Here is a 22393-nt window from a genome sequence, read left to right as displayed (position 1 = left end):
ATATACTTTCTATTTATTAGCATCAATATTGAGATCGTCATTAATTCATGTGAATATTTTTGGTCTCGTTGCCACATAAGCAAATTGTCAATCAGGGAAACATGCAAAGAGAAAATTTTAAGCAATGAATTTACAGTACAATGACCAAAATATGACCATTTAATAACTATTTACTTTGTTTTGGTATTATCCATTTAAAAGTAAGAATTCTTTACTAAAATTTTATAATCGAATTGGATTTTTTGAAAACTAATAAAAACGTAATTCAATAATACAAGTATGTGTGTGTATGTATATATATGTATATATATTATCATAAAATAATAAAAACGAATAGTTTTACAGAGTAAAAAAATGGACGAAAGAAACTATCAGCCAACAGGCGTTGATTTTTGAAAAAAGAAGCAAGCGAACTCTTCAACTCATCTGCCATTAGCTGTTTAAAGATCCGCACACAGCCCAGCATCGTTAGAGTTCCAAGCAACAAGCACAAGGCCAACTTGATAGCAAACCTGAATCAAAATTTAAAAACAAAAATTCAAGTGATACGACTAAGATTTAAAGCTCAGACTTATGAAAATTAGAGTTGGGCAAAATCCATGAACAAAAAAGAAAGGAAAAGAAACAAAGAAACTTCATGTATGATCTTGATCAAGAAAGGGAGAGAAAAGAGGTTCTTTTTAACTTTACACCAATTATAATGTACAAAGCAAAGCAGCAAAGAATTACAGAAAGCAACCAACTTCTATGATACACCACAGGGGTCACTCACAAAGCTTCTAAGAAATTACATCTCACCGTGAAGGAAAGTTTCATTTCCCATGAAAAAGAAATAATAATAATGATGATGATAACAACATTGGGCCGTACCAAGGATTCTAAAGAATATATATAGAGAAAATGAAAAAGAACTGTGCGGGACGCTTAAATCGCTAACTTCCACTTGCTTGTGGCTCAATATACAAGGGGGCGATCAAAACTCACCATCTACTTGTAGCACAAGAGAAGAGAAACTAAATCTAACTCACCGCTAGCAACTTGGTTCTTGAGAATATCTCGTAAATGCCTATCATTTGTGTTGAAAAATCAGAATTTCATCTGCTATTTTTGTGTTAAAGATCCAATTGGATATTTCTGTATGAGGCATAGTGCTATATACAGACAGCATTAGAAGGACCAGGCTGCAGACGACCCATAATTCAACAGATAAATCATCAACTACATCCAAGCAAGAGAACCCCGATCATTGGCAACTTGTGGGCGACCTCTTGTGGGTGTTGGTGGCCGATTGGCATTCAGCTCCTGTTGTTAATGGAACCAATGGAATTAATACAGATACAACTGACATTAGAGTGAGAGCCATGAAAAAGTAAGGTCACCTGCATCCATGTATCCTCCATATGGCGTTCGGGAGATGTCTCTGGTGATGATATTGCAGGTGGTATGGGATGAATGAGTTTTGGAACAACAACAAGATCTCTACCCAAAACTAAAATTGCTCCGGCATTATTTGCAGTTCCTGTACACAACGTTGTGTCTTAAAGATGTAAAAAGTAAAGCGTGTAAGCAGTATAATTGGCAAACATACCACAATAATTGGTAGCGGAGAAAAGTGTAATTAGATGTCCTTGAGCAAAACGTTCAAACCCATCCATGACACATTCATGAGCACGTACTATCAACTGAAGATCGTTATTGTTACAGAATTCCATGACACGATCGGGCTGCAGCCAAACAAGACACCCATAAAATATTTTGGATTATAATCATGATCATCCTCTTGCCGATGTTGTAATCAATTCAAAATCAAATTCAGCCTAAAACACAGGGACAAGTTGGCACAAGCCAAACCAATGTTTTCTGGAAAAAAGTAATACAACATCTTAAGACAGAAAATGACGAACAAGAAGACAAACACCCAGAGGAGCACATATTGAAGTGAGCAATAACTCCAATATGAGATATTTTTATTTCTTAGACTATAGACAAGACCGGATTAACTTTTAAGCTAGTCTCAAATATATGTAATTATTCAACCGTATCTAATTGCAATTGTGCATCCCTCAGTGTAAGGACGACGCGCATAAATCAAGAATGGTGATGGTCTAAACTTTAAAAATGAAAAGAGTTATTTTCCTTGCCTCTACCTGAATTACTTCCCAGAGTTTGAGAACTAACAAGCATAAAGTACACAAGTTGGGTTTTATTATGGACTATATGAACAGCAGAATTTTTAAATAGAGAGAATCTTGTTCCTTTTTTTTCCCCTGATAAGAGAATAGAGAGCATCTTGGATAGATCCCCCTATCTTATTTGGGCTAGAACTTAAAACCCAATTAGAACAATAGATAGATGGAAAAGGAAAAGAGAGGAAATATAAACCACCCACCCCAAAAGTAACTAAACCAGGACCTCTAGCATTCGGTCGTAAGCCTTCAACGCTGTCGTTTTCCGTGGGGTCAGACCTAAAGAAAAAAGAGGTATGAATAGAAAAATACAAGTTAAATGCATGGCTATCATGAAAAAGTAGGAGACCATCAAGGATGTCCACTACCACAACAAGTCCATAAGTACTATTGAGCCTGCTTCCATAGTTATAGGACGCTGAAGACTCTCAATCTGCTCCACATGGTTAATCGACCGACCAATGCCGCCATGCATGCAAATGATCTTTTTTTCAATCAAGGCTGCCAAAGGGAGCCAGTTAAACAAACGATTTATCCGATGCCATGTCCAAATTCCATCTCTTTCACCCTGGTCATTGAGTAGTAAAGTTAGAGTTAAAATGAACCAACACAAAATACAGGCATGAGATATAACTATTTTATACCATTCGTTCAATGCACTCAATCCGAAAGCCAAAAAGGGCATTTATATCTGCTGCTTCATGGTTCCCACGAATCAAGTGCACATTATTTGGATACTCAACCTGCAATATTTATAAGAGACGTCCCATGAGAAAAAAATCAATTAACATGCAAGTGACAATTAAATTATGATAAACACAATATATTATGCCAAAAAGAACCTTTAAAGCTAGCAGGAGAGTGATGGTTTCCAGGCTGTGTTGGCCCCGATCAACATAATCTCCCAGGAAAAGATAATCAATGTACCTAATAAGAAGTTACGAAAAGTATGATAAAGCATAATAAAGAAGAAGAATGACTAATGCACTCACACCAAAATATTTATATTGGAAACAGTTAACCATCCCATAGGCTAACCCAACAGTTGTCCAATTCCACTAAGAAGCCTCAAATACTCAGAGAATAAGCAATTCTACTGATAAACAAGGAAAGCAAAGAGGCTTACATAATTCTTATCAAATGTTGATTATCTAAACTCTTTTGAGCCAGCTCATAAAAGTGGACATTGTTATATTCTTTAAACTTTTTTTTTTTTTTGGTTGAAAGTACAAGTTTAGTCCCTATAATCAAAGTTTGTATCTATTTAGTCCATATACTTAAAAAGTGCCTAATAAATTTATGAACTGTCAAATTTGTGTCAAGTGTCCAATAGATCTTCAAATTTTTAGTTTTGAGTCCAATAGGCCCTTCAGTTTTCAATTTTTTGTCTAATGGCCCTCAACCTACTCAACATTTTTGTAATGAAAATTTAGGGCCTCATATGGCATAAAAATAAATTTTATATCTAATAGATTAATGAAATTTTTAATATGCTGGATACAGAAAGACTAAATAGACACAAAATTGAAAGTTAGAAGAGCCATTAGACATTTTTGAAACCAGACAAATAATGGAAAGTTCAAGGATGTGGCCAGTTTCAAAGTTAAGGAACCAAACAGACACAAGTTACAAGTTCATAAACTAAACTTGTAACTTAACCCACTTTTTCTTTTTATAAATATATTTTTTTATTCTATTTAAGAATCTTATAATCATTACCAAAAAAAATCTCAAAATATATCCGTTTGAGATTTGTTACCTTTTATAGAAAAAACAATTGATAGGCAAATCAAAACATGGCTTCACAATTTGATCCCACTTTCCTTTAAAGAGTTGTTCGTTTGGTGAGGAATCTAGAATTTCCATGAAATGGGCATCTTGATTACCCTATTTGTTTTGTAGGAATATAAAATGCTCAACCACTCAAATATCTCGAGATGCCCAAGCATCATTAGGATGCCCATACAAGAGTAGTCTCAAGATCTTTGGAAGTCATCCTAAAATGTGGTTTCCAAAACAAAAAGTTTGTTATCTTTTAATTTTTTCTTTTTCTTTTTCTTTTTCTTTTTCTTTTATTTTTATTCTTATTATTTGTTTTCTTGAAATGGAATCAAGTCTCTTCATTGAATTAACGAAATGAGACTAGACTCAAAGTACAAATAAAGATATAGTAGTAGACTAGACTCAAAGTACAAATAAAGATACAGTAGTAGACTAGACTCGAAGTACAAGTAAAGATACAGTATTAGAAAGAGCTAGAGGATCAACTGGATCATCCAGGCATCTCAACAAGTTTGACATCCCCATAGCAACCTTAGTAAAACCAAATACAAGGACAAGCTATCATTGACAAGGGACAAAGGAATACAAAAGAAAATACTAAGATCCAGCAATATCAATAATAGTAATTTGGAAAAATAAAAACAATCCAGTTTAGGCTTAGGTCTATCTTCTTTGAGGCTGAATTTAGAGCCAAAATTTCCTGTTCTTCAGTGCTAACCCTTGCCAAAGAGTCATAATCAAAATCTTCCTCTATGATAAGATTTTTTGGACTTGCAATGGATAGAACTTCCCTCGTTAAATTGAATTTTCCATTTGGAACTGGAATAACCAAATTAGTGACAGCATGGTGCATTCGGAACAGGATGCACGTGCATTCTTTCATGTTTTTTCTCAATAAAAGTTGCTTTAGTCAGCAAAAAAAGTGAACAGAATGCTCTATGGAGCACGCTAATTGTGAATAAGTATTAATCCTCTTGGTGTATTTGGTTGACTGTTATTCATGACTGCTAAATCTCCATGGCAGTTTATCTGTCTAACCATTGATCTGGTTGCTAGGAAGCACAGACGATACACGCGACACAACACAATATTGCGACATGCAAATTTCTAAATGTAGGACATGACATGTTGAGGACACGCCATTTTTTAAATTATTTTTAAAATTTTTTGTGTGTACATAATTATTAAAAATAATATTTTTTATTGAGTATTGAAAAATAATATTTTTTATCAAGTATTGAAAAATACTATTTTTTATTAAGTAATAAAAGAAATTAATACTAGTTTTTTTATGAGTTATTAAAAATAAATAAAAGAAAAGAAAAAGAAAATTATTCCAAATTTTAAAACTATTGAAAATATTCACAAAATATAGCAAAATTTCAGAATCTATCAATGATAGATGCTTTCTATAAGTGTCCATAATGTCCATGAATGTCATTGATAAACTCTTATAGGTTATCAATCTCTAAACCCCCTAATTTACTGGATGCCCAACCACCTCCCATCCAACCAAGTGAGAGCCCAGCCCTTCAGCAACCCCCTCCCAACAAAAAATCTCATACCTTTCTCGATGCATTAGCAAACTGAACTAGAAGCCCTAAAAAGGAAGAAATAGTAGACAGAAATGCAACCGAGCACTGATCTATTTAAGATAAGTCTACCTGCTTTGGAGAAGAACCCTTTCTTCCAAACTACCATCCTCTTACAAAACTCTCACACAGGATTCCAAAACAACATAGTTCTCTAGTTACTAAACTACCACGAGGAACCCCAAGGTAAGAAGAGGAAAAGGTACCAACCTCACAGTCAAACACTTCCGCCCACCTCCTAAACTTATAAAACTCACTATTGATACCCAAAATTTGACATTTGTTCCTATTAATTTTCAAGCCCGACATATCTTCAAAGAAACCAACCATATGGTTTAGGATAAAAAAAGACTCCTCTTTCCCGGAGCAAAAATAACATAGTATCGTCCGCGAACTAAAGGTAAGAAAATGCCACTTCATTCCCACCAACCCTAAAGGGCTCAATAATATTTCCTTCCACCCCCTTAACTTAAGCACCCTCAACTTTTCCATAAAACAATAACCCTCCCATCTTCCTAGAACGCCATATTCCACCAAGATGAAATATCAGCCTTAAAGGAAAGGTGCTCAAGCCACATATTTTCAAAACAAAATGGCCTCGAACCCCACTTCATTAAACCTAACAACAAAAAGATTGGCCCGCAGATTGAACTCTTCACCATCGCTGTCCAAGAAAGAGATGGAAACAGAATGATTGCCCCTAACAACCTCCGTGGCAACACACGATCTCGTATTCCACATGAAAAAATACCCCTCGAGAGCACAATAGAGTCTAAGATGTCCCATTCAACACTTCTTTTTTTCCAAATACTGGCTATTCTCCTATTGCAAAAACCGCTTCTTTTAGTTTCCATCAAAATAAGAATATTGTGATCTTCCTGTCTAAACACCTCCTTCACTAACCTCCTTTTTACTTGGCCGTCCAGCCCCTCACATTCCATGAAGCTCTTGAAGTCGCTGCCTCCTTAGAGGCCTTCTTGTTTCCATAATCACAGAACTATCAAGCTTCCTTAATTTTGTAGCAATCTTATCACTGTCGTCCTTCCATTTTATCTTATCCCCTCCTTCTTTCTTTCCCAAATCCTGGTCATCCTTGACTCCCTTACTGCTCGTACACTCCACTTTATTAATCTCTATTGAAGCCAACTCTGCCCACTTTGGAAACTCTTTGCCCCCACCAGACAGAGCATCCTGGTTACCAAGAGAATTAAAAGGGTATAAAGGACCCCCAACAAAACATTCATTGGATAGAACCTCCCTTTTAGCCCCAAACCCATCACCCACAGCATGAATCACCGAAGCTAAACACCAGTCATCTCTCCTCCAACGAAAACACAAAGGAAAAGGGTAAGGCACACCTCGGGTAAGAAGCCGGTTGCAGAAAAACAAATGGGGAATGAAAGCTCTCAAACCCAATTTCCCCCTCCAAAGTTAAAAGAAAAGGGAGACACCAAATTTGAGGGATTGGCCCCCGCCCAATACTCACACCCCCAACCTGACCAGAGGGTATAGCACCAAAGAAAGAGGGCTTACCTGACTAGCCAAGTCGTTTGTACTTACCATTGGATAGGAAAGGGAAGGCAACATGTGCCCAGCCTTGACGATAGGCAAGACAACCTGATCACCCCCTTCAACACTTCCGATCCATCCGGCTCCACAAACTGATTCCTGCCCTTACACTCATTCCAACCAGCTCAAACAGACTAATCATGGGTTCCGACATCATCACATCAACAGCATCACATTCAGAAACAAGACCACCTCGTGCCACCCTAGGAGACAATGAAGAAAATGCCTTCCTATGGAAGAAGTGAGCCGTCTCAACCTCCCTAATTTTATTAATTGCCAACATCGAAATATTGATGGGTTAGATCGAAAATCCCTGTCTTTTGCTATTGAGTCCGATTGTCAACTCTTGACTCCAATTCCCATCGCATTTTGGGATGCTCTTGGGCCTTATGAGAGGTCTGACCTTCCAATCCTGTACGGCTATTAGCAGAATTAAGACCATGGTCTTGGGCATGAAGAACCTATTCGGTCCTCTCAATCAAATGGGCCAAAGGAAGCCCACTAATAAGTTTTCCTTTAGCCAAAATAATCTTTTTATTCAAATCTTTACCAGCCCCATTAATCCCCAAAGTGGGTCTTAAAAGGCTACTGCATGCTGGCCCAACTAAAGACAGGCTAAAGCGCCACAGATCAGACTTAACCGTGCTTGACTTTGATCGGTTCTGATCATCTCCTTCCGTTCTTTGGCTGACGCAAAATCTCACTGGGAAAAGAAAAATCCAGATGGCTCACAATGCAGCAGCTGGGATGTAACCATCATCAAAACCTTTGGCCTTGAAACTCACCTTCTTCAGCCAATTTGAACTAAAGCTAGGAGATCCTTCTTCATCTAACCCTCCACACCAACCAACCAACGAAGTTATGAACTATTCTATACTTAAAGATGGAGGAACATCGAGTGATGAAACCCATGAGGGAAAAGAACCAAAGCGCTAAAATCCAGAAGCGGTGAAATCCAATGATCCCATAACTACCTTGATTCCTAACAATACCCCATCTCCCGAAAGTCGACGTCTTGACCAACTACTCTGGCAGTACTTCACTCGAGGCCTCATCTGGTCAGAACCCTCCATTAGTTCCACTCTAGAACATCAACAACCTAACTCTAATACCATTGACAGATACTTAAGCACCTTAGAGATCCACACTCCAAAAGCCAGCTGAGTGAGTGTAGTCAACGTTGAAGGTCCCAATCTATAATGGGTATTGCCGTCGATGTGAATCTCGTGCAAAGGAAGCATTTTCAGGCATGGGTGGTCCGATCGACGTGGGTTTTTCTTTTGGTTTGCAATGGGTTTCTCGATGTGTGGGTCTCCGGTCAGAAGAGGCATCTGATGGTTTGGGTTTCGGCGAAGGGGCTATTTTCGACAAGTTGGTCTCGATTCAGAGGTTGAATTGTGCACATGATTCTCTTGGAACAGTGGGTGTTGGGACAAGTTTGCTTAAGCGGTTGGTCTCGAGTTTAGAGGCGAATAATCATTGTTAAATTAGTTTATATTTGTTGATTTTCTCTGATTTGTATTCTTTGATTGCTCTTAATAAAATTACTCCAAGCTAGTTCTTAAAGAGGATGTAGACCAAATTGGTCGAACCACTATAAATTGTTGTGTTCTCTGTTCTTTGTAATTCATCGTTTGATTATTTGTGCTGGTTGTGCATTCTCTGTTTGAGCATCGAGTTCTTGGTTCATATTTTTAGACTAGCTATTGGAGTGGGAGAGCCAAGTCACTTAAGTACAACATGGGTCATCCCATTCTAACCAACGTGAGAAAAAGGCATCCCATAACTACCTTGGTTCCTAAACAAAAAGCTTTGAAACCAAATCCTGAAGGGACACATGGGTGGGAGAGCCAAGTCACTCAAGTACCACATGGGTCATCCCATTCTAACCATTGTGGGACAAAGGCATCCCGTAACTACCTTGGTTCCTAACAAAAAGCTTTGAAACCAAAACCCAAAGGGACACATGAAACCTCAATATGGCCCAAACCTCACAAGGATTCCTTTCCCTTCCTCCAAAAACTGCATTCCTCTCCCCCCAAAGGATATTCTATTAACCAAAATTCTAAGACCATGAGAGAGCTCTGCCCATGTTATTCGAAATCGACACCGAAAATGTTCAACCCAAACCTAGTTTTCTGCTCCCACTGTAATAAAATACCACTTATCTTTAATTGGTCCAATGGTAACATAAACTAACTAACCGAAGGAATGCAGCACAAACACAACTTGCACAGAGAAAGCAACTTTCTCCCAGAGTGCAGCACAAGGCCAATCGACCCTTGTATCCCTTAGCTCTCTCACATTTCTCTTTCTTCTAACAAAAAACCAGGGGCCTACTAATATCATAATATCATGGGTTTCAAAATGAATATTCTCATCAACGAAGAGCTGTTTGTAATCCCAAGGAAGTAATAATACTTTATACTACAGAGTAAATGTAAGACAAAAACTTACGCAATGTCCCCTGCTGTAGAAGGTGCACCATACTCATCAAAAAGGCGCATGAGATCACCAAACTGACCATGTAGATCGCCAAATATCTTGATTGGAGCCTTGAGCTCTAGAACACTTGGTTCAGATGAAAATATCTTTTCAGCACTCTCACAAAGGTCAGCTATTTCATTACAATCTAAAAAGAATTGCCGGCGAACAGGAGGCTTCCATCCACGAGGTTTTAAGAGATGAGCTATGACCTGATAAAATTTGGGGGAAAGGAGAAAAATAAAACATGAGAAAAATTAAAATGCAAAAAACAAATTCCCAGAGAAATAAGGTGCCAAAGAAACCCAAAAACAAAATTAGATACGTCGAAAAAGGAGGGCCAACATCATGCTAAAATGTTAGGGGAGAGAGAAACTATATTCAAACAATATTGCTACGCCAGCACCATTCTAAAAGTAAAAAGTTAAAATGAAAAATATCCCAGAAGATTAAAAAAAATGAGAAACTCTAAGTAAACATATTGCTGCTCCAGCATCATTCTCAAGTACGAACATAAAATTAAATACCCCAGAAGATTAGAAAGTACTTTGAAACAGACAGTCAGACACAATACCAAACAAGGTTAGAATGTAACTTTAAAGAAGGTGGCGACTACAGAAGTCAAGCATCATTTTCATTGTAAGATCATAGATCTTCGAGTAAGAATCGCAATCTACAGCAATACAGAAATTATGAGTTCGCACAATTCCTAAATAAACATCGAGCTGAACAATAAACTGGCTAAAGCAGAAAGGAGAAATAACTCAAGGTCATCCAATACAAGCAAGACTTGCTGTCCAACGTAACAATGTACAAAAAGATGTATCAACCTAATTGGACAGCTTTCAACTTTTATCACTCACAATTTCACCCACTAGCTGCATATAATATTGCCATTCTTTTCTCTATATAGACCTCAGCCTCAGAGAATATTCTGGATCAAATGTCAGTCAAAACATTAGGAGCATCAAATCTGGTAAAATTTGACCCCCCACCCCCCAACCATCATTGATAAGAAGATTTGTGATTCCCCTCAGTTTAACTAATTACGTAATTTTAATATTCTGAATAGTTAATACCTTTTTCGGGACACTGTTAATGGACATCTGTCGATCTAGGAGCTTTCTTGCAGCAGTTGCACTCTCTGGGGTACCATAGCTCACCCGACGACCTTCATTTTCAAACTGGTCAATTGAAAGTTGCCTAACCATACCACCTAATGCCCCACTAGTTTCAGCAGCTATAACTACCTGAAACAAATGGGACAAATTATTAGCCATCCAGTTTGATTTAATTAAGGTTTAGTTACATAGTAAATGAGATCACATTCAAAAGGGTAACCGAAATCAAAGACTGACAGCTCTATGATGCAATCGAACTCCAGAAGGAGCAATGTTATTCAATGCATCTGAGTCGGGCTTTATCAGACTTGATATTTGTGTCCCACTAGGAGTAGCCTCTGCTCCTCGATCTCTGTCAGGCAGTTCAACTTCCCCATTGTCTTGTTCTTGTCGGGCCTTGGCAGCAGCAAGTGTTGCACTTATAGCCTCAGCTTCAGCAGCTGATGCTTCAACCAAATACTCAACACCTTTGTTCGTTCTCCTGAAAAGCGACCAGATGTATTGGTCAAGAACACAAGGAACAAGTATCTGAAGAAAAAACATCAGATCAGGAAACTTTTGCTATACCGGGGGCCCTGGAGTAGAGCATTTTCAGTGCTTATATCAGTATACATGTCACCATTTACAGGAGGAGCTACTGGGTTTCCCAGCACTACAGCACCATCAGGAGCTACAACATGAATAGCATGTCTACTCCTATCATCACTAAATCCACATTTTCCTGCCAGCCGGCCAGACTGAATGCAGGATGTAGCAGCTGCTGCTGCAGCATGTGAAGCTGCACTTGTTGTTTCAGCAGCCGCTTGATCTTCAGCAACAAGAAGGTCATCAAGCAACACCCCTAAACAATAATAGAACATGTTATATGCGACAACTTGTGAAACAAGAGAAGAGTAGCACTGAAAAATCAAATCAACCAAAATTTGACAACAGAAACCAATAGAGCTTCCATAAGACCATAACCAAATTTGATTAGGCAACACTGTAAGCTACAACACGGTAAACTGCTAATTAAAAGCATGATTGAACTCTTAATCTATCTACAATGCGGTAACAGCTTGAGCATGCAACCAAAGGCAAACAATGCATTGAATGAGCATGATCATCACACATATGAAACCTAAATCCTAAAAACTTGCACTGTCCGAAAATAGCTTCAATCTGTCAACATTAACAAACTTGGACTGTCCTTGATAAAACACGAGAGTTGGTTAAAACACACTTGCACTACTGATGAAGTTCTAAATAAGTTATTGAAGAAATGAAGTTATCACTTGCTGTAAATCAACACAAGAAAATTAATAATGGACGTCTCCAAGCACGTAGATACTTTCATTACTTACCACCCCGCAAACCACCATAAATGAAGATTAAGTCACCCACAGCAGCGGCTGCATGCCTACAACGCCTAGTTAACTCGACTGCAGCATCCCCACCAGCAGCATCTGCACTGTATCTTCCTGTTCTCGGACTTGTTACAACCGATTTTGTATCACACCAGATGCCAGCTGCCGTATCCAACACTGAAAACAGTAGAAATACGGTAAAAAAAAATTGATGGTTTAGGTTGAGAAGATTCCACCTGTATTATTTATTGGTCTGTGTTTCAAGCTCCTCAGGGTTCCAGTTTTTGCATTTATTGATTCTCTTTATTTTTAATCTCCCTTTGGGGGATTGTATCTCAAGAAAATTGTCTTCCTTTTCACCCATAGTTAATACATATATAATACAACAAGGCAGCATGGACGGGGTAATTGCTAAAATCACTAAAATCCACAACCTGCAATACTTGATGAATCTTCCACCATGCGCCCCCCACCAAGTGCCCCTCCAGAAACATGAAGTCGTGCATTTACAAAGACCTGAAAGAATTACAAACGTATGTCCAGACTTTTCATGGTGTACAGTTAAAGAGAGGCCAAAATAAAAATAAATATATAAATAAAGCAAAAAAAAAAAGATACAAAACAGATCTTACAGCAGCATGTTGGTATCTTGCAGATGGTGAGACACCAGGAGCAATTGCCCATTCCCAACGGCCATCTCTGTGTTTAGCTAGCCCATAGGCACTTGCCAATGGCTAAGAAAATTTAGAAATTGACAGCGTAAGATAGTAAAATATAAAATTAACATATAATGCAGCATAGGTAGCAATTAACATACTCCAAAATTATAAATATAACACATGAAACACTCGTGACAGCATAAAACCTAAGAAAGAATAGTAAACAGTTTCTTTTCTCTTTGGAAAATTGGGATGCGGAGATTCGAACCACGGACCTCTTGGTTCTTAGCTTACACGGATGTCAATTGAGCTAAGCTCTTGTTGGCAAGAATAATAACAATTGAATTATGTATAGCAACTGAATTGATTTCCAACGAGACAACAGCCTAACAAATACATGTAAAAAAACTGATATGATCCTTATGATATGACGAATCACTCCTCACCCGTTATTCTACTAACATTGCAGACGTTTTTTTATCTTTTGACCCAAAGGAGCCAGAGACTGAAGTAACAAAAAACAGACTGGTGATTTTTAGGATCTGGGTTTTCAAACCTTCTTGGTGGCTCTTATATTTCTTCTCTATGTTGTTAACTGTATCTCTTTGTATCTGGAGTCGGTCAGCATGCACAGACAACAAATAAATAGAATAAAACAACATAAATGGACGCTATTGCACCATATTGAATACTCATGACTTGTTCATGGTCTTCTACCTCTACATTCTTTTGTAATTGTAATCTAACTCATAATTACACCAGTTGGGCATCTTTTTTGTAACCTATTCGTGTGTGGGGATTTCTCAACTTCCCCTTTTTAACTATTATGCAGAAAAAACGTGTCAGATACTCATGAAAAAGCATGCATTATTATTTAACAGGAAACGAACTATATGAAAATATACAATAAATTTGAGGAAACAACCTCCTATAATGTTTGGCATCAATCCACACCAAAAGATAGGGAAGTAACCATCCACAAATAATAAATACTATAGAAGGATTGACGATTTTTTAACTCACCACACTGTTGGCATCCCTTCCTCCACATAGCAGTAGAAGACCATCAGAGCGGGCACTTGCAGTTGCATACCTAATTAAAGTATAAAAACCTAGGTTACTGCCAAAGGATAGATAGCAAAAGGACGCTCATGAATCATAATTTCCAGCAATAAAATTATCAAACTTAAATCCATGGCTCAAGCATAACCTCAAAATAAAAACAAGAGGAATGGAAAGTTGCAAGCCAGACTAAGCTTATGATAAGATAATTGAAGCCTCCAACTATAGATTACATTTTCACCCTCACACATTCTAATTGATCCATTAACCACTAAACTTAGTGACGTGTTAAAATTAGACCCACCCATTAATGGCCTTAGAATCTATCTCGCACTTGTTTTTAAATAGTTTCACAGAACCCCATTTGAAAATGTCAAACACCAAGCATACCTTATCCAAATCCCAACCTCAACACCAAGTTTTCGAATTATTATTGTATATCTTATTAGGTGTTTCACTGGCACCAAACTCAGCATTTTTCTTCTAGGCCTTGGCTTTGAAAGATTTGCAAATCTTTTCAGAGCTTTGTCTTTTCCTTTTCTTTTCTTTATTTCAAGCCTGACACATCTTGTGACACAAACAATTATAGGTAAACATGCATACCAGTATAAATGAGGGACAGAGAAGTTCATTTTAACTTCAACATGTCGGTGGAAATTTGAACATCTTATTGGTCAAATGATATATGTCTTAACCAATTGAGTTAAGCTTATATCGAGAAGTTTATTGTAACTCCTTAGGATTGAGGAATCCTTCCCATTCTTTTGTAAATTTCATACATCAAAGAACTATTTCTTGTCAAAACAAAAAAAAAGGGAGAGACAGAGAATGGGGACACTTACATGCAAGGAGGTGGACCCTCGCCTTCAGGTTCTAACTTGCGCCATTCATAAGGTTTGGCTGCTGTATCCAGCGCCCATACATCAGTCAACGGCCGTTTCCCTGAGTAGTGTAATCAAATAGTTAAACAAGATCCATCTAAAACAAAATAACAATTTTTGTAAGGAGGTTGCCAAATGAACCAATTATGGAATTATAGTGGCTATGATACTGGAAAGAATAATTTTGGGTGGTTTACTAAGTGGAAACAGATTGTCCAAGAAACTTTTGATTGAACATCATAAAGCTTAAAGATAACACTGACAGATTCTTTTTTATTTGGATAGACAACGAAAGGACTACACCCTTTTGGAATGATAGATGTTTGGGTGGAAACTCTTCCTTTAGCTCTAAGATGTACAAACGTTCTTACAAATTCTGGGAAGGATGATATTTCAATTTTGTAAGCTTAGCACGAAGATTCTAAATCTTGGAAAGTTGTCGTAACTCATGTGAAGAAATCTCAGAGATTGGGAAATAAGTGAATTTTCTAAGCTTTTACAATGGATTTGAGAGCGTCCAAATTACGAGATAGGACGAAAAAAAGACATAGGTCTCAAAAGATGCTGTTGAAATAAACAGTTTCCATGAAGTTCTATTTTAAAAAACTTGTTGATTCTCCACCCATATCCAAGTATCATAATTTGCAATATGGAAGACATTCGACAAAAGTGAATAATTTGAATGACTAGTCCTCATAGAAGGGTCTAAATGAGACTAGAAAGAATTCAGAGGAGATGACCCTATTCCCTACTTGGTGATCACCCCAAACCGTTGTACAGAGGTAGGAATGTAGGATCCTTCTTCCATTTCCTCATAAAGGCGTAAACACATTTTTTAAGGCAAACGGGTGCATTGAGTAGATTAGAACAAATCTTTCTTTAAAAAAGGGAAACGAACACTTTTCATTGATGAAATGAAATGACACTAATGCTCGAATTACAATGAGAGACTATAATCATAGGGGAGGTATCAATAGACACACCAAGATATCTTAACTAGGTTGACACACCCATAGCACCCTCATCACAACCCACCTTAAAGTAAAGTACAAAACGACAGATGACTTAAATAACAAAATACATAGTTAGCTTCGAATAACGAAAGCATTCCAATTTAAACATATATCCTGGATGGAATAATCAACAAAATCTTTAGAATGGGAGCACCGAGATGAAATCAAACATGTATTTCATTAATTAGATGAGAAGATTGGAACAAATCAAAACTGGAGGAGTTTCTAATAGAACCCCTTCCCCCATTCTAAAATTTCAGCTCATTTAAGGTCCCTAGTTGAAGAATGTGACTTAATTTTGGTTTGATCGTTCTTCTTTTTCTTCTCTTGGAATATGTAGGTATGAAGTTTTGTTTATTACAGTTTGAAGCTGATCAAGAATTTGTAAGACATCTGATACCTTTGAAGTTTAGTTCATATATATGTGGATGGTTTTGGGTATCCAAGCTTCTTTGAATCAAGTTGATTTGAATTCTTGAGTTATATTGTCTCGTATTGAGTGTGTTGGTTCTGGTTTGTTGTTTTTGTTTTCGTTTTCTGTATTAGCTTTTTCTGTTTTTGGTGTAGTCACCTTTGTGGTTGTTCCTTTTGTTCCCTAAGGTCTCTGTTGTATTTGGTCCTATTTTCTTTTTCATTATATCAATGAAAGTTCTGCTCCCATTCCAAAAGAAAATTATTAGAAAAATCAAGCATTATGCAGGGTCTTGGTATGGTTTTCCTTTTAAGAGTTTTCTTTTTAAGAGTTTAGCAGTTACTGCCCCACGACACTACACAAAATCAAACATGTCAAAGGACCCCCAACGTAATTAATTCTTGTTGATTACATTCATTTATAAAACTACATTCATTTAAAATGAGACAGTGACTTGCCATCATTGCCGCCAACTACCATGAGGTATCTTTGCCCCACCAAAGCCATCACATGTCCATAACGTGGCCCTGGACCAGGACCTTGCACAACAACCCTACAGGATTTGGAATTATTTATTATTAACATAAAACATAAAAATAAAACAACAAGCAAGGAGATCTCCAAAATTCTTACCTATGCCATCTAGGACGTTGCTGTGTGAGGTCAAGAACATGAAGATCCTCAGAAGATAAACCAGCGGGACCAATTCCACCCTACATTGAAATAAAGGGGCCTAAATAAATTATAATATTGATCATAGAAACTAAAGTGTGATTCCTCATGTGTGAGAACTTAAGTGGGATTATCGACAGCAAGATACCTGAATTACTACCATTGTTCCCACTGCAGTTGCTACATGAGCAGCCCTTGGAGTGGGTGGTTCTCCAAGTGGAGTAACCCTAAAAAGATTAAAAAAAAAAAAAAAAAAAAAAAAAAAAAAAAAAAAAAAAAATTCATTGACTAGAAATAATTCGTTGAGATGTAAAAAGAAAAGAGGAAAACTTGCCTGCATACCATTCTGCAGGTGGTATCTGTAGCCCATCTCGTGGCTTGGTTTCAATGGGTCATGTGTTATTTTTTTTAATTTGGTAATTGCTTAGTTTTCGGGCTTTTTTTTTTTTTTTTTGGTTAACAAAAAGCCAAAAAAATTCTAAATAATCGATCTCTGTTCCTCAACCCCTTGTTCCATAAAAATGCTTTCAAGAAATACCCAAATCTCCACATGATGAAGGTTCAAGTCTAAAACCATGGTAAAATGCTCGCCCTCCACTCCCAACAACTCCATCTTTATACCAAAACCTTCTATTTTTTCATATAAGCCAGGAGATAAGTCAAGTTTTCTCAATTTGTCCGTGAGTTTAACCAAATGGTGTTTGCCTCAAAATCTCGTGATAGCAACCCTGCATGGAAAAATTGGAACTCGAAATCTAATGAAATTAGCATCTTATTCTTCCCATCAATCGTCATTACAGAGGGCCTATTTGGTGGAGAATCTAAATTCTATTTTATGTTTTTCAGATTAACTAAGTTCAACATATATGCGTTTGGCAAACAATCCGGATTCTGTATCCAAAAACTGTTTTTGGATTCTGTGATTCATGTAGTGCAAATTATGAAAACAACTTTCTTTATGTTTTCATAGTATCCAAAATTTGAATTTTACATTTGGAAAGACAGTATTATATTAAATATATATAAAAACATTTAGAAATACAATATGTCATGCTATAAATTCAATTCCTTTTTTAATATAATATGTATTATGTAATTTACTATAAATTATATAATAATATAAATAATAATTATATAAATGTTTAGTTAAATTACAATTTTGGTCCATGTGGTTTCAAAAGGATAGGATTTAGTCTATATGGTTTGTAACTAGAATCTATCCTTTTGATTTGATAAAATTATAGAAAATAGCCTCGCTCAAAGGGACTATTTATGAAGGTTGTCAAATCATAAGGATTATATATGATATTTTATCAAACTATAAGCTAAACTCTAACTTTCTCCAAACAATAGAGACTAAAATTGCAGTTTAACCAATTTTTTAAACACAAATTATATTCATAAATAAATTAATAATAGTTTATCGTCAACTAAATCTTAGTGAATAAGTAAGACTAGTTTTATGATTTATAAATATATAGTATGAAAACATTTAAACATTTTTTAAAACTAGAATCCAATTTTTTAATTTGCCACCAAACACATATCTGAAAACATAAAATACAACTCCGTTTTAATTGAATCTCTTTTTTCAAATTTCTGTTTTTAGATTCCCTACCAAACAGGCCCTAGGTCTCCAAAAAGATCATGTCACCATATTCTCACCACCTCACCTAAAATCCTCCACATTCACACTCTTTCTAAATACAGATGCAAAACCACAAAGGGATGGGAAGGGGGAGGGGAAGAGAAAAGTGTTGATGGTGGGTATGGGTTGAGGGAGAAAAACGAGAAAATGGAAGTGAATTAGCATTTAGGTTTAAGTTTAACCCAAATTAAGATTATTTTCATTTTAAAAACAAAAATAACACATGGCCCATTGAATTCTGGCCACGTAGAGGAATGCAGATACACCCTGCAGACTTGTCAGGAGGCAAGTTTTCCTTAAAAGAAAATGAGTTGGTTAGAAATAGCATTCTCCAAAGCTTACCTGGTCCATTTATTTGTTAAAACATCATAACAATGCACGTCAGCAGTTGCACCAGCTAATCCTGCTCAATTGGTGACACAAAATTGTCAAGTATAAAAGAAAAATAAAATAAAAGAGAAAAAAGCTATTAAAAATTATCACTACAGAACCGCCGAATAAAGAAATCCTTAAGGGTAAATTTATTTACAAAACTAAGGTAATAATTAATGATGATATTTTGGTTCAGCAATTCAAATCAAATTATCAAAAATAAATAAATAATTAATTAATTATAACAATAAATCATACAGAACACAAACAAACAAAAAAAACCCCATGTATAAGTTGAATTCATGTTCCCTGTACTCAACACAAGCCTTGACCGTATGTGTTACAGGGAAGCAGAAGCCAAAGTTGTTCCCAACCCTGTCAGGGGAGATGCCAACCATCTCCCCAAAATTCTCAGCAGACTAGTCACACTAGAACAAAAGTAGAATAGTAAGCAACTTTAAACATTAAATTTCAGAGAGATAAGTAATCTTGCAGAATAAATATCATATGCATAGGGTAAAAACCTCGACATTATAATCAACAGAGAGATGGTGAGACCTGAATATCCCTCAATTATTCAAGATTATCTGCATAAAATTGTGATGATTTTTGTTGATACCAAAAGGAATCCATAGCCCAGACTGATTAAGAGAAAATATAATAATGGTCCCAAGCGCCTAGGAGGGGAGGAAAAGAAATGTATCCTACACCTGGGCAGGAGAACCATTACAAATCATAAAGGTTCCTAGCAAGTGACTGAGGCAGATGCTCCCCTAAATTTTGCATGTTTCATGGGATCTTCATTAGATATGAGCCACACCGTTTCCCAATGTCAGTTGATAAAACTGAATAATCAACACATGCTATAGAACTGGAAAATTACTCAACCTATATAATTGATATAAGCTATGAGCAGAGAAGCAAGTTGTTCAAATCTAAAACAGATGAACATCATGTAGGATGCAAATTGAAAAGAAACCCAAAAAGGCTGCGTGCAAACTTCATATACAGTTTTCAGATGATATTATCACCAAGAAATCTCAGCAGAAAAGCAGTAAGCTTCAGGCAGCAACTCAAAAAGAGGGAGAAGCAACCAAAAAGTAAATGAAAAGAGAAACATACGGATGCCAGCATTTCCGGCGGACGTTGGAGTCCCTGCAGCTGCAGAGTTGCCCTCGAGAGCAGTGGCACCGCCAAACAAGATAAGCCTCGGCCCTGAGTATCCCGGAGTCCCATCCTCACCAACAGCGGACACCGCAGTCAACGTATGGCCGCAACGCGGCCCTGGGCCATCTTCCTTCTTATCCATTAACGCATTCACCACCGAGTACGTTGGCGCATGCCTCGGCCCAACAACTGGGATTTGCTGAACCTGCGGTGTAGACGACTGCTGCGGTTGGGATGTGGCGGGCGATTGACTTGGAGATCCATTTCCCCCAGGAGTCTGCTCTCCATCCTGGTCTCCTTCCATTTCCGCAGGCGGCGACGCTGTGGTCTGGTCCTGCGCCAGATCGTGATCGACCTCGGACAACATAGACGAATCGACTTCCATTTCCCTCAACCCTTGGATTAAACCCGAACCCGAAGAGATCCGAACTAGAATTCACAACAAACACCAATCTCCATCAACATTGAAATTCCCAACCAAATCATCCATCCACATAACATCAACCAACTCCCATCGCCGGAACCCTAGAACTAGAATCCTCTGTTTCAATCAATCCCAAAAGAAACACTAGAATAAAAAAACAATCCCCGCAACCTCGTCTACCTCTTCGCCCGCAATTCCCCCCACGTGAGGAAGCTCAAAAGAAAAAAGAAGAAGAATCAAAATTCCGATGACAACAATCTCAGAGGCCCCCTCAAAGACATACGTACAATACAAAAGTGAAAGGAGAGAGAGAGAGAGAGAGAGAGAGAGAGAGAGATGAGAAAGGAATACAAAGATTTCTCTCTCCCAATAAGCCCAAATTCTGTCAAAAAATTTACCGGTACTGGAAAAATGAATGTAACAACAAGAACACGTCTTCCATAGAGGAATTAGGATTGATTTTAGGATAGAATTGAGATCGGTAAGAAGGTGAGGAATTACCGTGAGGAGGAGGAAAGAACGGCGGCGGAGGTGGTGGTGACGACGGTGACGGCGGCGGAGAGAAGAAGGAAGGAGGGGAAATGGAGGACTTTGGTCCAAGCCTTCGTGTTTTTTTTCTTTTTCTTTTTCTTTTTCTTTTTTTTTTTTTTTTTTTTTGTTTTTTTGTTTTTTTGTTTAAACTGAAAATTTCACCTCCTTCTTCCAAGGTGTTTTTTTTTTGCTTCAAAACCCGCTGAGGTCGGGAGGGACAACTTTGTTTTTAATTTTTATCTTTCTCACGCACTCTTTTATGGCGCGTGTCTCCCTCACCTCACTTCTCTTCCTCTTTTTTCTTTTCTTTTCTTTTTTTTTTCTTTTTTCTTTTTTTTTTAAGGTTTTAAAATGGATGATAAAAATAGTTTTCACATTTTTTTTAATTAAATAGTTTTCATTTCAAATTAAAACAACTCATAACTCGTAACTATATGAAATTTCGTGTTTAGAGGTTATTCTTTAAAATAGTAATATATTGAAACTATATAAAAAAAATAATGTAATTTATCAAATTTTCTATAATTTATTTAAAATTTTTGTTATATTACGTAAATAGTTTTATTTTTTTATGTTATTCTCAACAAATATTTTCACATTTCCTTATATTTCATTTCGACGAATTAAACAAAATCTTATTAAAATGTTAATACCTCAAATATTTATTTGTTAATTTACATCGATTTTATTGTTTTTTTTTTTTAAATATTGCATCTTACAATCTAACAATTTAGTGATATTTTCATAAAAAGTTTATATAGGACTGATACGTTGATATTCAAGATTTAATGATAGGTAATATTCCCTTTAAAAAATGATACATAATATTGAAGATTTGCATTTGTCGCTAAGATGGATGAGTTTTGGTTTCTTTCAAGCTATTGCATCACAAGTTAATGAAGTTTTTCAATTTGAATTATTGCAAGTTTTATTTTGATCTGTTTATCTTCTAAATATATTTTAGAAATAGTTCAGTAATTAAAGATTTATTTGGTAATTGTTTAATTTTTTATTTTTACTCTTAAAAATTAAGTTTATAAAACAATTGCCATCTATTAATTTCTATATATACTTGATTATATGTTTTTTCTAAAATAAAAGTCAATTTTTTTAAAAATTGTTATTTTAAAAAACTTATTGATTTTGGAAATTGGTTTAAAATTTAGATGTTTACTTTCGAATTTTGAAAATCATGAAGGTTTTTTTTAAAATATAACAAATCGGTAAAATATTTATACTATATAGAACAATTTTTAAAATAAAAAATGCTCACAAACCTACAATGAAATATACCAAAATGCTCTATTGCAAACATGTCTCGAGGCACGGTTTGAGGTTGACATACTGAGAATGAAAAATTACAAGAAATACATGGAGTACGTTAGTAATTTCACAATTTCCCTTTTAACAGTCACAAACAAAAGGCACGCGTACATTTCATATGCAACAGTACATTTTTACAGGTGATTGAA

The 22393-nt window shown here is 36.4% G+C and overlaps 1 protein-coding gene across 3 annotated transcripts; it reads right to left on the bottom strand.

Annotated features, from left to right (window-relative positions):
- Positions 1-207: 207 nt before the first annotated feature.
- Positions 208-21099, bottom strand: LOC103491928 (serine/threonine-protein phosphatase BSL3-like). 3 transcript variants are annotated; one of them, XR_538168.3, is made up of 22 exons: positions 19922-21099; positions 18770-18830; positions 16928-17006; positions 16741-16820; positions 16566-16660; positions 14644-14743; positions 13763-13832; positions 12713-12814; positions 12515-12596; positions 12078-12257; positions 11302-11575; positions 10972-11215; positions 10693-10863; positions 9587-9825; positions 3029-3113; positions 2831-2929; positions 2555-2754; positions 2390-2465; positions 1589-1724; positions 1380-1519; positions 1029-1302; positions 208-512 (listed from the first exon to the last, which is right to left on the bottom strand). XR_538168.3 is itself a non-coding variant. In XM_008452051.3 (22 exons), exons 2-22 carry the CDS (start codon positions 20349-20351, stop codon positions 1219-1221), a joined length of 3027 nt encoding a protein of 1008 aa, XP_008450273.1. In that variant the 5' UTR covers positions 20352-20603; positions 20892-21077; the 3' UTR covers positions 661-1218. The 3 variants fall into 3 exon arrangements, 2 of the variants coding, with proteins under 2 accessions (XP_008450273.1, XP_008450274.1); XM_008452051.3 differs by lacking the exon at positions 208-512 and having other exon boundaries at positions 661-1302; positions 19922-20603; positions 20892-21077; XM_008452052.3 differs by lacking the exon at positions 208-512 and having other exon boundaries at positions 661-1302; positions 19922-20395; positions 20892-21077.
- Between the last annotated feature and the right edge of the window lie 1294 nt (positions 21100-22393).

This window comes from Cucumis melo, chromosome 2 (genome assembly GCF_025177605.1).
Source record: "Cucumis melo cultivar AY chromosome 2, USDA_Cmelo_AY_1.0, whole genome shotgun sequence".
Taxonomy (NCBI): Eukaryota; Viridiplantae; Streptophyta; class Magnoliopsida; order Cucurbitales; family Cucurbitaceae; genus Cucumis; species Cucumis melo.
This window is presented reverse-complemented; position numbering and strand designations above follow the sequence as displayed.

Excerpts from the sequence above, each read along its gene's own strand:
- LOC103491928 (XM_008452051.3), bottom strand. The coding sequence starts at position 20,351 with ATGGAAGTCGATTCGTCTATGTTGTCCGAGGTCGATCACGATCTGGCG. Across the intron at positions 2,930-3,028 it reads CTCTCCTGCTAGCTTTAAAG|GTTGAGTATCCAAATAATGT; the intron begins GTTCTTTTTGGC and ends TAAATATTGCAG. Across the intron at positions 2,466-2,554 it reads GTACTTATGGACTTGTTGTG|GTCTGACCCCACGGAAAACG; the intron begins GTAGTGGACATC and ends TTTTTTCTTTAG.